Source organism: Nerophis lumbriciformis, linkage group LG02 (genome assembly GCF_033978685.3).
Source record: "Nerophis lumbriciformis linkage group LG02, RoL_Nlum_v2.1, whole genome shotgun sequence".
In the NCBI taxonomy this organism is placed as follows: domain Eukaryota; kingdom Metazoa; phylum Chordata; class Actinopteri; order Syngnathiformes; family Syngnathidae; genus Nerophis; species Nerophis lumbriciformis.
Window position 1 is genome coordinate 20,887,501 of NC_084549.2, and position 16,668 is coordinate 20,904,168.

At 38.7% G+C, this 16,668-nt stretch overlaps 1 protein-coding gene across 1 annotated transcript in view; it reads left to right on the forward strand.

The window, feature by feature from the left end:
* Positions 1-16,668, forward strand: part of prim2 (DNA primase subunit 2) — a 43,602-nt gene that overhangs the window by 9,508 nt on the left and 17,426 nt on the right. Inside the window, exons 7-10 of the mRNA XM_061960863.1 lie at positions 3,484-3,621; positions 7,756-7,823; positions 13,305-13,377; positions 13,478-13,663. Coding sequence (XP_061816847.1) covers positions 3,484-3,621; positions 7,756-7,823; positions 13,305-13,377; positions 13,478-13,663 — 465 coding nt within the window. The remainder of the gene's footprint in view (positions 1-3,483; positions 3,622-7,755; positions 7,824-13,304; positions 13,378-13,477; positions 13,664-16,668) is intronic.

Genomic DNA, 16,668 nt, shown 5'->3' on the forward strand with positions numbered 1-16,668 from the left:
CATAGTCTTTTGACGTAAATGTATTTTAGTTTTAGTCATATTTCAGTCATCTAAATTGATTTGTTTTTAAGTCTAGTTTTAGTCGACTAAATTTCTCCACATTTTAGGTGACTAAAATTACAGTAAATGATGCCTACTAAAATATAAAGTATATAGGATAAAGCATCTGTGAAGTTGTTGTTGATACCACTTTAAACATTAAAGTTATTACACTTACTGTACAATGTGAAAAATCCACATTGCATAACTTAGCATATACAGATGCATTTCAATAAATCTGAATATGGGGCATCACATTATTTCTGAATCAATTCAGACTATTAGACTAATTAAAAACCCTCAAAAAAATGTTCAGTTAATTTCCGAAAGTGCATTTAATAGAGTGTAGTATGGAACGGAGTAGACTGTACACCATTTTATTATGTAGCTGAGCCAGATAGAGCTCGGTGCATGTTGGGGTGCAACGTATTAGCTTGCTCTGAGCGGGGTGTAAAATGAAATTTTGCGCAGTGCGTACATACATTGTATTAAAATAATTGTATTTTATTTAGTGATAAACAATGAAAGTGGAACATAAACATGTATTTGACGCTCAAATCTTAACATTAAGAATGTAATGAGAACTGCTATACTACAGTGTTACATTATTTACTTACATAAAGTTGCATACATGAACTGTTGGCAATTTGGAGTGCATTACTTAGAGAAATCCTATTTTAACTATCATGTTCAATACCATTGTAATTATTTTCTGTTCCATCATTAAAATTTAATGTGTACATTTTATCATGTTGGTCTACTATTTATTTAGACAACCTCCAAAGACATGCACCTGGGGATAGGTTGATTGGCGACACTAAATTGGCCCTAGTGTGTGAATGTTGTCTGTCTATCTGTGTTGGCCCTGCAAAGAGGTGGCGACTTGTCCAGGGTGTACCCCGCCTTCCGCCCGAATGCAGCTGAGATAGGCTCCAGCACCCCCCGCGACCCCGAAAGGGACAAGCGGTAGAAAATGGATGGATGGATGGATGGATGACCAAACAAAAATATCACTGATCTACAGTTTAGTTTGTTTAAAAAGATAAAAAATAGAACACCCAACGCCAGTGTACAGTGCATGAAAATATGTGTGCAAGTTTATGGTCATATGAAAAAAATCTAGTTTTATTCTGTATTGCGTATAACTCCACTGAGTGTGCACAATAATTGGCTTCTTGTCCAATGTCCTGTGTAAACAGCAGTATTATAAAACTAACGTATATATATGTCTCACAAAGCTGTCTTTTTTTGTGTGTTAGCTTGAAAAATGACAAAACTGCTCTTTTGGCTTGTCAAGTTGTGCATTTAATAGCTGAGCAGTGTGCCAAGGGTGTCATTAATGTCCGCTGTACAGGTATACAGTATGTATTGGTGGGTAAGCTCGGCTCAGCTCGTGGCATCATGGTGTACCGGTACTACAAAAGTAATTTGTTTTTTAAGTACCGTAAGTATATATTTTTTGACCTGTATGTAGTATATAGTAAGCGGTCTTGCTCCTGCTCAATGGTCTTTAATAGTTACAGTAATTCAGTACAGTATGAGTCATTTCGAAATATATTACAACATGCAAAATATTGGGTTTTATAAGGTATTTTTATTAAAGTTTTTAAAAATAAAATAATTTGGTCAAAAAGTTTCAGTGTGTGTGCACAAGTACTTTTTTGAGCACATTCAACAACGCAGCGATAATAATAACCGTGATAATTTTGGTCACGATAACTGAGATATATAATTTTCATATCTCTAACATCTTGAAGTCGTCACCGCTTTTTTTTTCAGACATGGTCGAAAATAAACGTCATAAACATTAAGTCGATGTACACAGTCACAGCATTAGGTAGATCTGCACACTCGATTCAGACTTTGCATAAAAAAGGCTGTTTTAGCAGCATTTATTTCACTGCGTGTCCCACGTTGGTGTTACTATATTATATTATTGACGCAAAACCGCATACAAGCTCATGGCAAAATACATCAACATTATGATTTGACACTTTGGCATTTTTTAAAACTAGTATCCAACATTGTAACAACATTTACAAGTCAGAAACGATGAAATTCATCATAGGTCCCAGGATTTCCCTTATACTGCCAAGATACCTGTAGTGGTGGGGGCGTGGTTATGGACATGGTCACCATGACATCATTGAATAATTTGTATACCATATTTTTCGGAGTATAAGTCGCACCGGAGTATAAGTCGCACCTGCCGAAAATGCATAACAAAGAAGGAAAAAACCATGTAAGTCGCACTGGAGTATAAGTCGCATTTTTTGGGGAAATTTATTTGATAAAACCCAACACCAAGAATAGACAATTGAAAGGCAATTTAAAATAAATAAAGAATAGTGAACAACAGGCTGAATAAGTGTGCGTTATATGAGGCATAAATAACCAACTGAGAACGTGCCTGGTATGTTAACGTAACATATTATGGTAAGAGTCATTCAAATAACTACTGGTATAACATATAGAACATGCTATACGTTTACCAAACAATCTGTCACTCCTAATCGCTAAATCCCATGGAATTTTATACGTCTAGTCTCTTACGTGAATGAGCTAAATAATATTATTTGATATTTTACGGTAATGTGTTAATAATTTCACACATAAGTTGCTCCTGAGTATAAGTCGCACCACCGGCCAAACTATGAAAAAAACTGCGTCTTATAGTCCGAAAAATACGGTAATTTGCTATGATGATATGTTATATTTCTTTAAAAAGGCAAAAAAAAATGTATACCTACATTAAAAAAAAATCTGTTATTATTAATTAGTGTTAACATATATATATATATATATATTTTTTTATCGTTTTGCCATAATTTCAAATGTTGCTGCCTATTGAACGATGTACTTTGTGGAGATTTTTTCAAGTGTCGAGAGACTTTTGATTAGTAGTGGACAAAGACTGACAACGTCTGCTTTGGACAAAGACTGACAACGCTCCAGACAGTTACAATGGCGTGCATTTTGTTTACATCTAGTTTTGGCTGCGCGGTTTTCGGTGATCAAAGTCTTTTTCCCGTGGTCAAGTTTTCGCTACATCACTTGTCATTGGTGCTTAAGTAATAGGCTATATATATCAATTCATACTGTAACGACCAGCTGGTCTAAATGTTTTATGTTTGTGTGGTTTGGATTTGATGTCAGTTTTTTAAATAAAATGTAAAAATAACGTCAGATTTTGTGTGATTTCTTCTGGGGGCTACAATATATTGTATTACTTTAATTTGTTTTCAAGTAAAAAAAAATATATTTTTAAGGTGTGGTGGTTATAAAAATGCTGTGGCGGCATGCCACGTTCAATTACATTAAGGTGAAACCCTGGGTCCCCTTCAAGCTGTGAATGGCACCATGAAAGTATGATGAATAACTTGTCTTTAATTAAGTCCATCTGCATTTTAAAACTCTGGTCTTTCATATTTCTCTCTTTTTGAGGTGCCTTTCCAAGATGCTCTGGATCTGGTCCGAACCAGGAAAGTGTACCTAAAAGCGGGCTACGTGTACGTCCCACACCAGGACATTGTCACCATTGTGCTAAATGATTTTCGCACAAGGCTGTCTAAAGCTCTTGCGGTAAGTGTGTGAAACTTTGCGATGTTTGACTTGACAATTAAGGTTCTGTGAGGTTGTAGAAGGATGGCTGCCAAAATTGATATGTGCTAATAAATTGAATGGGTGCCAAAATTGATATGATAAACAAGAGGTGCATGCTAATAAATTGACACAGGACACAATGGTCGGTGATTTAACCAAACCTGCACAGGCTCCTCCCCTGTAGAATGTTTACAATTGAGGTGGTTGTATGTGTTAGTCTCTGTACTGCAGTACCGCATCACTGTCCTGAGGGTTTCTGAAAAAACAGAGTTCAAATGAGGGAAACAAGAATGCACACATGATATCTGCAGGCTAGGCCAAGCATAGCAAGTGTTTAGCCCCCCCAGATACAATATTCCATCTGTGCTTTTTGTTGTTGTTGTAGACACACTGAATATCCTCAGGCACATGCAGCATCATGCAACATGATGATTTTGGGGGCGCTGGAGGCCTTTTCTCTAACACATGTAAGGAGACAACCAAGGTCCATTTTTGTTGTGGTTATGGGCAACTGGCATGCAAACACAGGCAACACCTATTTATATTACTGAATGGGTATACTACTCTTGGGATGCTGTTCACCAATCAGGTCCATGGGCCTCATGTATTTCTTGGACTCAAAATGGCACCACGTTCCGCTTATTGAATACGCCTACTGGTCAAGCCACCGTCTGTTCTCAATGGGTACTAGGCGCCATTTAGTCTTTTTCAAAGAAAAATGCCCTATGCTTGCGTTGTTTTTGGCTGTACGAACCGTTTAAATCGCAAAAAGGATCAACGTTTTTTCAGAGTTCCTCGAGAGGTAATCAAAATTGGCGGAAGAGTGCAAGATTTTATGAAAAAAGACAACACGCACGTCAGTATAAGGGAGGAGAGTCGAAGAATGCACAAGTTTGCAGTAACCACTCCGTTAAAGGTTTGTTTAATATACTTTTAACATTTAGTGTTTCCCATTTAAGTATTATCTTGATATTATTTGAATTTCTTAAGACACATTTATGCTACAAGTGTTCAGTTTAGCACCAACTCGGCAAGTCTAAATAAAAAAGATAAAATGTGAGCAAAACCTAAAAGAGTTAAGCTTTTACCAAAAGCAACAATCACATATGAAGCTTTCAGCGCAAACATAATGTTGACATCTATAGTTATATTTTGATAAAGACAGTGAAAAACGCATACTTGTAAACGGCGTGTGCAACAGCAAGGACAGGCAACTAACATGACTGTAGACACAAAGTTAAATCATGAAATGCAACCTTACCCGAGCAAAAAGGATGCATATTTATCCGGGGGAGTCTTTATACCAATGTCCTTGACCCAGCCACACACAAAGAAGTTGTAGAAGTTTTCATCGTTTTTTTTGTGTACAATGATATCTGGAGCACGTGATAGTTCGATATGTTTGGGAACTCCATCGACAAATAATCCTTTATCACTCAACAAATATAAATATATATATATATATATATATTTTTAAATTAAGTATAGGGATCTATTCCATTGCATAGTTAAATTTTCTGCTCATTCCTACTCTTTGCAGGAATGTATAGGCAGGCCCCTTGTGTACTCAGATAGTGCCTTGATGCTTGCTTTAAAACAGCCATCTTAGCTTGGTTGACCACCACTTGTTTTCACTTCCGGGAAGAAATCACTTGTCGGAATACAAGCAATTAAAAGACATGGATGGATTTCCTACTGAAAAATTGTATAACAATTGTCCCCAGGTAATGCGCACAAACATATTCAGATGTATTAAAGTGTGCGTACGCATTAATCCAAGCACATTTCTTTTGTACATCCCAACTTGGAATTTAACGCTCATGTTGGAGTGGCTGGGTCACTCTTTGTCCACACCTCCATTTAAATACGCAAATCATATTTAAATTAGCCATGTGCCTGAGATTTCCCACCCGCAGTCAGAAGACACAAAAATTATTAGCAAGACGGCAAATAGGAAGAGGTTCACTGACAAGGACTTAGAGGGGCTTCTTAAAGAAGTGTAAAAATGTGCCATACTCTATTCCAGTGGTTCTCAAATGGGGGTACGCGTACCCCTGGGGGTTCTTGAAGGTATGCCAAGGGGTACGTGAGATTTTTTTTTTAATATTCTACAAATAGCAACAGTTCAAAAATCCTTTATAAATATAAATGAAAACCTATATTTTTTTCCAAATAGTTCAAGAAAGACCACTACAAATGAGCAATATTTTGCACTGTTATACAATTTATTAAATCAGAAACTGATGACATAGTGCTGTATTTTACTTCTTTATCTCTTTTTTTCAACCAAAAATGCTTAGCTCTGATTAGGGGGTACTTGAATTAAAAAAAAATTCACAGGGGGTACATCACTGAAAAAAGGTTGAGAACCACTGCTCTATTCCACTATTTGTACAAGTTAGTGCATGCTTTAAGGAAAAGGTGTGTTTTAGTATTTCATACTTAACGCACAGGTTTTTAAGATTAGCATATTTGCACTCAGAGACAATCAAATGGATTGTTTGAAAGATCTTAAGATGTAGTTTAATCAGAAAAAACCCACAAGTCAACAACTTTAAAGGGAACCTTTTTTGCTTAATCACAATACCCAGCAATATGTTTGGAGGAGAAAAGGTGAGGCCTTTAATTCCAGGAAAACCATGCCCACCGTCAAGCATGGTGGTGGTAGTATTATTCTCTGGGCCAGTTTTGCTGCCAATGGAACTGGTGCTTTAAATGGGACAATGAGAAAAGGAGGATTACCTCCTAATTCTTCAGGACAACCTAAAATCATCAGCCCAGATGTTGGGTCTTGGGCGCAGTTGGGTGTTCCAACAGGACAATGACCCCAACACACGTCAAAAGTGGTAAAGTAATGGCTAAATCAGGCTAGAATTAAGGTTTTTGAATTGCCTTCCCAAAGTCTTGACTTAAACGTGTGGACAATGCTGAAGAAACAAGTCCATGTCAGAAAACCAAGTAATTAGCTGAATTGCACCAATTTTGTCAAGAGGAGTGGTCACAAATTCAACCAGAAGCTTATTATTGAGGCACAGCACATTTCCATGTTCAGTTGATACATTTCAACTTTGCCGTGAAAAAGGGCATACGCCAGGTTTTAGTGTGCACGCACGCTTAGTACATGACGCCCCAGGTCACTGGCGTGCGTGAGTGAGTGACAGAAAGAAAAGCAAAATTGTTTCGGCACAAACTGCTGCTTTGCATGTAAAAAAACCCTTTATCCTCTGGATATAAAACGACTCATTTTTTTTCTTATATTCAGGTTAATAGGGTAATGTTGTGTATTTCATGAAATTGTAACACAGACAGTCCACATTTATCGTAATAACCTGATGGTCATTTTTACAACACATTTCGGACAACGTTACGTAACAACTCATAAAATTAAGCCAACTTGACCGCCAACACAATTTTTACACACAACGTACAAAAAAGGTAGAAAACAGTTTTCTACAAAGCAATGAAGTTGGAAAGAGTAGAAGCACTGCATCTGGAGTCGAACATTAATCGCCAATTACTGCTGTTATTTGGTAAAGTGGGCAGCACATCCTTGTCATGGGACTTGTGGCCCTCTTTTTCAAATAGGAAAAGCAAATGAGAAACCAACATGCCTGCACCATCAAGTGTAATGTCCTCTATTGGGAACACAGACAGGGTGGCTGGTGCAGAAAATGTACCACTCTTAAAGCTTGAAGCCTTCTGCTCTGTATGAAGCATTTTGTGGCAATATGTGCAATACTTGACCCTCTATTTGCTTTTGATTTGATTTTGACACATTCATTAAATAGGATCTGTTTCCCCCACAAGGATCTATAGACTGAGGGAGGATTCATAGGGTTAGGTAATCAATTAATTACTACCAGGTCACAGTGAAATCCAGAAAGTGTTTCCCATTTCAACAAACTGTAGGATTTTCATATCCGCATGTTTTGCGTGCCAGTTCTTGTAAAAAAAAAAAAAAAAAAAAGCCAAGCTGCAAATCCATGTTGTTGTGTTGTAATTAATGCTCTCCGCGGTACTTAATCTTTACACTCAACCCGCCGTGTTGGGTTGTTCTCATCCTTCGACCCACCCTGTTTACCATTACTCAAGCGATGCCAATCTCTCCTGCAGCTGACGGCTCGCTCGCTACCGGCGGTGCATTCTGATGAACGGCTGCAGCCGCTCCTTAACCACCTCAGGTAAGCAGCAGGTTTCATAACTTTTAGCTGACCATTTCCCTCCTCCCAAAAAGGGATCTGCTTTGGAATTGATTCTTGGCACTTAGTGGCATTCTTGGCCGTGCAAGTGCTGATGTATTATACACCGTATTCACAAAAAGAGTCAAGTTAAGTAACTTTTAGAAGCACACACAAATAGGAATTTTGGACTTTTATAGGCCCTGACCGAAATCCGTAGGTATTACTGGGTACTGAGTCACGTAAAATCAAACATTAACATTAGGATACCTTTGTTGCACGTGAAGTCACGTTGCAGATTTGGCACCATCTTTAGTACTTAGCAGGGAAACAAGCACTAGGACTGGACTCAGCTTGACTCTGCTTATAAGTAATTTTCTATGCCAACTAAAATAGCATGCCTGATAGAAAGCACTCAGGTTTCGCTTTTCAAAATGTGCTAAGTCGATGCTAATTTATATTGGATAAGCCAAAGACATGCCACCGAATAGCATTAGCAATTTTACATGGCGATTTCAACACCTCCAAATTTGGAAATTAAAACTACAACTTAGTTTTCCCACTGCAGAGTCGGATGTCTAATTCAAATTTTTTTTCAAATACGATTTTTTTTAACGTGAATGCAAGCTGACCTGTATGTGGTATCAATATCTCACAGTACAATGTTACCACGGTATTCAGGCCACAGTAAGATATTATTGTGGTATATGTCCAAAAAAAGACTTAAAAACGCCATAGTGTGTCAAATAAAGTGGCAGAGATGTTTAGGCGAAATACACTTACTGTCATTGAACACAAACCTAATCATAAAATGTTCTAATCATATTTATTGCTACAAACATGTTTTTTTTAAGTGCAAAGAATTGTGCAGGAACATTCCCTGTTTCAAGAAAATATTACAAAAAATCTTGCAGTTGTCATGTAAAATTACTGTAAACATCCAGTGTTAAACAATAATGTTCACTTTAATGTCTTTCAAATTTTACTTTCTGAAAAGCAGTGTCCTCCACAGTGGACATGTTTATTTATAATGTAATAATGGCTTCCCTGGCTTCAAATATCTTTTCTGGGTGACGGTTTATGATGTCGCGACTTGTCCAGGATGCTGCCTTTTGCCCGGGCGCAACTCAATAGGCTCCAATACCCCCGTGACATCGGGAGAGATAAGCAGTGCAAAATGGTTGGATGGATTGACAATTCATCAAGTAGTTTTTTTCAGTTTACTTATATTTCCTGCAGTGTAGACTTTTTGGTTGTTTTCCTCCGTGCAGTGCGACATGACCAGCAGGCTGTGTAGTCTTGGAAACGCTTGAGACTAATGTAGTGCTCTTTGCTTTGCAGAACGCAGACTTTCTTACCTGTTTGATACCGTCACGGTATTATTGTGAAGACATTAAAACCGAAATACTGTGGTATCTACAATACCGTTACACCCCTAGTATGCGAAAATGACGTTGTGGCGTTGCACACGCTCCAGTGTTTATGTAAGTAAACATGGCTTCAACGTAGAGCAGAGCGATACAGCAAAAAAACTATCATGATTAATTTTTTCATATAATTCGATCTCGATTAATATCACAATTTTTTTTTTTTTTTTTTTATTAAAGTTGGATTGTCCCGTGCAGGCTTATACAGAGCACTGTTGCATCCCTGATGTTTGTTACTACAGTATGTTGTTACAGACATTTCCACCATGTTTGATCAAGGTTATATGCTAACAGCTGACAACTGTCATACTTATGATTGTGTTTACTAGGGGTGCAACAGTACAGGTAACCCATGCTATGGTCCTTACCTCGGTTTTAGGGCCTTGATTTTGCTTCTTTTACAGTATGCTTGTGGGGGACAACTTTTTTTCCTCTTAAAAGTTATTTTGTTATTCTGCTTGTCATCACAAACCGGATTCTGCAGTAAACAAAGTATGAGTGGTGTATTCAATACTACAAGACTTTTATTTCAAGTTACCATTTACTAAACAAAACTCTCAAATAGTAAATTATTATTTGTATTCTTTGATTACTTGTATACATCAGTGCTTCTCACCAGTGCTTTGGCATACAACAAGCGGTGACCCAGATTGTGGAGTTTTTTAAAGCTCAAATTCTGTATGTTATATTTAATGAAAATACAATAAAGTGCAGTTTGGATTTGAGGTACAGTACAAATATTTTTGTACTTTTGTGTGTGTTCATGTGTAATACTATATGTTAAACAAAAAAATTGATTTAGTTCTTTTTTAATTCTAACAATTAACATTACACATGAACACAGACAGAAGTACAGAATATTTGTACCGTGTTGATTCCCAGGTATCGGGACTTGCTACCGTATCAGTCCAAATGTGAAAGGTACCCATCCCTGCACAAAATTAACTATTTTTCCATAAATCAGACTACAGTATGAGCGGCATGTTCTCAAAGGACCTAGTCAAATTTCACCTTTGCTTAATCAATGAAAAAGCAATATTCAGTAGTTGTTCAAAGCCTTCTTCTCAAAAAAACCCAACTTCAACAACTCCATAGAACCGCTCAGAATATAGCGAGGGTGTCATTTTTGTGATAAAGGGAAGCACATTTATTGAATGAAGGAAGCCATGTCGGGTCATTGTCATCATGAGATTTAGTGAGCAGCTGGTTGGCTTTTTGGTGGGCAGGCCCCTAATCTCTGGTGGCGAAGCACAATGTGATGAGAGTCACTGCTGCTGGCGAATGCCAAAATCAACTGATATTGATTCACTGCTTATAAGGTCGTGGGTCTTTTTAAGATTTTAGACGAGGTTAATGTGGCAACCCCTGCAGTTACGAGCAGCACTCAGGATTCTCAATGAAAATCCTAGTACTTTTCTCACCAAAATGATTGTCATTTAACTTTAATATAACGTTGGACTTTAACAAGACTACAAAACAAACAACAGATGGGAAATGATTCTAACCTTAATAAACCAACTTTTGATTGAACCTTTTTTTATGGCCGCCATTGGAAAAGTAATTTGCTGGAAGAAAATTAGCTTTTTGTCATCCGTTTGCTTTTATGTGTCCTACTTTCAAATAATCTTAATTGTGTGTAGCTATATAAACTAAGAACAAACCAAAATTGTTCAGGTATTACGTGCTTAACACTTGCATACACTAAGTGAGTGATGTGTAATGTCCAAGCCGTTTCTGCTGTGGTCACGGCTTCAGAAACGTGTACTTAAGTAGTAACATCATACATAACATGAGGGTGGCTACACCATTTAACAAGTGAAACACACACACACACACACACACACACACACACACACACACACACACACACACACACACACACACACACACACACACACACACACACACACACACACACACACACACACACACACACACACACACATCGCATCACAATGATGACACATGGCAACAAGCACAGGAGTATTATGCAGCCAAATATTTTTGGTGACATGCACACATTAAATAAACCTGCTACGTTCTCATTCAATGGATAAAATCTTTTATGATATTAAAATACCGTATTTTTCGCACTATAAGGCGCACCTAAAAACCTCCAATTTTCTCAAGAGCTGACAGTGCGCCTTATAATCCGGTGCGCCTTATATATGGACCAATATTGAGCCACAACAGGTCTCGCAACTACGGGATGCATAATGTAACCCCAGCCTCTACTGTAGCGTCTATTCAATGCGCCTTATAATGCGGTGCGCCTTATATATGAACAAAGTTTTAAAATAGGCCATTCATTGAAGGTGCACCTTATAATCCGGTGCGCCTTATAGTGCGGAAAACACGGTATGTTTTTTACTGACTTCAATGACATTCACAACTGTTTAAAAAAAGTACATGTTCCATGATTTTTCCTGCGAAAAAAAGTCGTCATGGCAAAGTCAGTCTCTTAAGGTGACCTATGAGGAATTTTTCTTAATTGTAAACGTTACAAAGTAGGTTTGGTTTATGCATTTTGTCGCAAGAGTATGAGGAAACACAAAAAGGTTGGATAAAGTATTATTTACATATAATCTTGGTGTGTGCATAATAACACCTGTTTTTTATGCAGAATCTGAATCGATCAGAGACTGTCCAGGTGTACCTAATGTTGTGACCAGGTGAATCTATGCAATGTTTATGAAGTCTATTTTCAACCGTGTCTGGAAAAAAGAATAGCGGTGATGACTTCAATATATATATTTAAAATTAATCGTGATACTTTTAGGGAGGGTGGGGTGTGCTTTAATTTGCAATTTGGGATCGCCTACAGAAATGAAGTTCTTGCAGACAGACTCCAAAAAATGGGTTGTAAATGTGACTGGAGAAAAATGTACCGGTACTCAAAATTTGCACCAAAACCTATCCAACACATATTATCTAGAACAGGGATTCTCAAACTGTGGTATGAGTACCACTAGTGGTACGCGGGTTTCATCTAGTGGTATGCCAAAAAAGTCTGTTTATATGTACTGTACATGGGGTATCATTGTTGATGATGTGCATTGTATGTAATGTAACAGTGGCCAAAAAAATTTGATAAATACTTGTTAAATAAAACTTCACACTGTTTTTAATGAATACTTAGGCCTACTACGCTACTGTATTTTAAATGTTGGTCATTATGGTGGTACTTGGAGAGCCAAGTGTTTTTTGAGGTGGTACTCCGTGAAAAAAGTTTGAGAACCACTGATTTAAACTACATCAATCAATCAATCAATCAATGTTTATTTATATAGCCCTAAATCACAAGTGTCTCAAAGGGCTGCACAAGCCACAACGACATCCTCGGTACAGAGCCCACATAAGGGCAAGGAAAAACTCACCCCAGTGGGACGTCGATGTGAATGACTATGAGAAACCTTGGAGAGGACCGCATATGTGGGTAACCCCCCACCTCTAGGGGAGACCGAATGCAATGGATGTCGAGTGGGTCTGACATAATTTTGTGAGAGTACAGCCATAGTGGATCCAATGTAAGATCCACTATGAGTCCAGTCCATAGTGGGGTCAGCAGGAAACCATCCCGAGCGGAGACGGGTCAGCAGCGCAGAGATGTTCCCAACCGATACATAGAAGTGTTTTAATTGTAGATTAAAATGATCATAAATATCCTTTAAATAATCCAAAGAGCCCGCTTTCGTTCACAATTTAGCGGGTTGGGCGTGTCCGGAATATGGATGGGAGGATACGAATAAATGAAACATGCTTATTAACGCCAAGTGCGTAGAAAAACACTTGAGCGCATACGGGAGAATCAAAACAAATCAAATCAAACTTTATTTATATAGTACTTGTCATACACAGGCAAGTGGCTAACACAAAGTGTTGTACAAAAACAATAGAAGAAGATAAAAAAAACGCACACACACATCACTATTGCCAATAACAAAACCAAAAAAAACATGGCATGGCACTGAGGATTTGAGGAAAAACACCATCTGTGAGGCCTTTAGTGCACAATTTAAATGCAACTAAACTCATATTTACACCCTTTTTTTACCAGTAATTCCTATTTGGGACAAGACTACAGCATCCAAAAAAATGTTGGTAAAATCTCCTTGGAACAAATAGATCCGGTAAGTGGGTAAGAAACAACATACAAGTAGTATGCAGTTTCATGTTAAATAAAGCAAAAGAGATTATGACTGAAGTGTGTTTGTTGTCGGCCACCTGTAGCTCTCAGGCAAGTCCTTCCCCCTGTGCATGAGGCAACTTCATCAGGCCTTAAGGGACAACCACCATCTGCGCCACGGCGGTCGCATGCAGTACGGCCTCTTCCTCAAAGGCATCGGCCTCTCTTTGGAGCAGGCCTTGCAGTTCTGGAGGTCAGAATTCACCCGAGGCAAAGTGGACGCAGACAAGGTATTATTTTGTTGTGCTTTTTGCTTGTATGACTTCCATCAATGCATCACTTTTGATAAATGAGGCGAAGGATTTTGATTGCTGCTTTCAACTGTCTTCAGCTGGCCTGACACACTAATGGTGTTGCTGTGCTGAAGGTGACCGCTTTGGTCATTATGTACTCCAAGAGGTCTGCATGATGTTTTGAAAGCACATATCTCAGGATAGACACTGGCGAATGTGTTTGTTTTACATTTGACACAAGCTTGAAAAATGAATCCACAAAGTCACTGATCATGTATCCGTTTAGTGTTTTTGACTGTAGATTATAGTGGTAGAAAGTGTGGTCTTTCACAGTTAAATATTTATTCTAAGAAGAAATCATTACAAAACTAATAAAAACACTCTTGTAAAATCAGTGGGGCCTTAGACTCTGAGCTATGCATTAAATTCAAACGCACAGGAAAACTGCAATGAAATATTAAAGTCCACCTCACTGCTTCTTCATACCACAATGAGCAGTCTTCTCATAATTGGACACAAGGGATGTAAGAAACATTTTTGCTTGTTTTGGGGGTGATCATATGTTAGAAAGACTCCAGTATGAATTATTGCCTGACTTAAACTAGGTCACGATAAACATATGTATTCAAATACGTCATTGGGAGATGACTGGTATTGTGACATTGTATGTACCGTGGGAGGTATCTGGTAATCCACGCCATTGTAGTTTGATCGGAGCCTTACTTAAACGGTTGTTCAATAACCCAGGGACACTTTTCTCTCACCCACTGTCAGATGTGTTTAAGTGCAGTATGTAATATACCGCAACAAAACATGCCAAGTCAACCATATGAAAAGCAGGATCCGTCCATCCATCTATCTTCTTTCGCTTAGTTGAGGTCGTTGCCAATGTGAGCATTGAAGTCCCCCAGAGGATATAGAGAATCACCTGGGGGATCACAGAATTTATAGTTAGGGCTTACAGAATTTTTATGTAGGAAATGCCTTCCAAAGCATCTTAAAAATGGTAAAATCTTCAGGTGGCGATGTCCCCTGAACCCCCAAAAGGGCCCCCGTGTCCCCCAGCTGATAATTTTCAATTTCTCAATTTGTTTTTACCTCGCTGGGGTTCCTGGAGTTTAACTAGATCAAGCGGAAATTTCTCCACATCGCGCACCAGCTCAGACCCCCCCCCAGCGAGGTGACGTTCAACATGCCAAGAGTTATCTTTTGTAGTCGAGAATCGGATCGCCAAGAGTCTTGCCTTCAGCTTCCGCCCAGCTCACAAAGCACCCGACTTCTATGACCCCTCCTATGAGCCCCCCCCCCAGCGAGGTGACGTTCAACATGCCAAGAGTTATCTTTTGTAGTCGAGAATCGGATCGCCAAGAGTCTTGCCTTCAGCTTCCGCCCAGCTCACAAAGCACCCGACTTCTATGACCCCTCCTATGAGTGGTGAGCCCATTGGAGGGGGGACCCATGTTGCCTCTTTGGGCTGTGCACCCATGGGGTCAGGCCCAGCCACTACGTGTTCGCCATTGAGCCCCACCTCTAGGCCTGGTTCCAGAGGGGGGCCCCGGTGACCCACATCCGAGCGAGAGAATTATGGTTCCTTGTGTCTTCCAACTGTAGTCCATTTAGTCAGCAACTTGGTTAGGCATTTCATTGATAAACATAGCCAAGGCCAACCAAGGCCACGCCCACTTTATTTACTTCCAGGGACGCAGAGCATCCGATTGGCTGGACAAAGCTGAGCAATTATCCAACGACTGTATAGTTTTAATGCAGTGGAAAAACCCTATCTATGAAGTCAATAGATGCTCAGTTTCAATACCGGTTAATGCACTGTGACGCTACCACAATGAATGAGAAGAAAGTTGCGTCAAATGTCGCAAAGGTAGCTTATTCTGAACAAAAGTTGAATGTATTCTAGCAAATATTTAGTCAATGAACTGCAAACACAAGTACTTTTTGACCACTTCTTTATTTTGACATTTTGGGAGATGCTGAACTTCTCTTGCAGTCACAGAGGAATCGTCATTGCCAGGGATGGGTACCGAATTCAGTAATTTTACAGGCACCGACCGAGTTCCATCAGTACTAAAATCAAACTATGCCATATTTCGATACCTTTGTTGCACGTGACGTCGGTTGGCTTAAACATTTGGTTGGCAAACAAGCACTCAAGCAACATGTCAAGGATTCCTGATATAAAACACTCAAGTGTACAGTAAGGCTCCACTTTTCTAACTGCACTAGCTTGATGCTAATTTACATTGAATATGCTGTTGACCTGTTACTGATTATTATTATCGATTTTACATGGTATTTTCAACACCTCCAAATTTGGTAATGAACGTTACAACTAAGATATACGTTACAATCAAACAGCTTTTTTTGTAAAGAGTATTGTATTTTTCGGACTATAAGCTGCTTTTTTTCCCCTATGCTTTGAACCCTGAGACTCAAAAAAAAGTGCAGCTAATTTGGGATTTTTCTTCGCTGACAGCAATAATGTTTTGTATTCAACCAATAGTTTTCAACAGACACTAAAAAAGGTGTGTTATTGTTTGTGCTATGGCACCATCTTGTGGACGATTTTGCCTACTCACTTCAGGTGCTGCGGTTTGAAATGTGCTTCCTGTTTTGTCCCTTGAACCGTAAAGTATATCATGTTTCATCTATATTTGTCTGTAGCGTTTCTGCTTCAAAGGATTCTTCATTCATCACTCCAAGCAATATTTGTAAAACAATTCGCACTTACTGAAGCGTCCCATGTGTAATGTCTTTAGGAGTGTTTTCATGCATGTTTGTACAGTACGTGCTATCGTAATGTAATCAAGCCAGCGTCATTACCATTAGCGAATATGCGAACACGTCTACCAGTCTCGTGTTCGTATCATTAATATACAATGACATTCTTTTTGTATGGTGTCAGTTTCGTAAATTCACCAAACAGCACTGTTGAGTTAATGAGTCTGTATAGCTGATTGGAGAACAAGCTTCCGCAGCTAGTGGGTTCA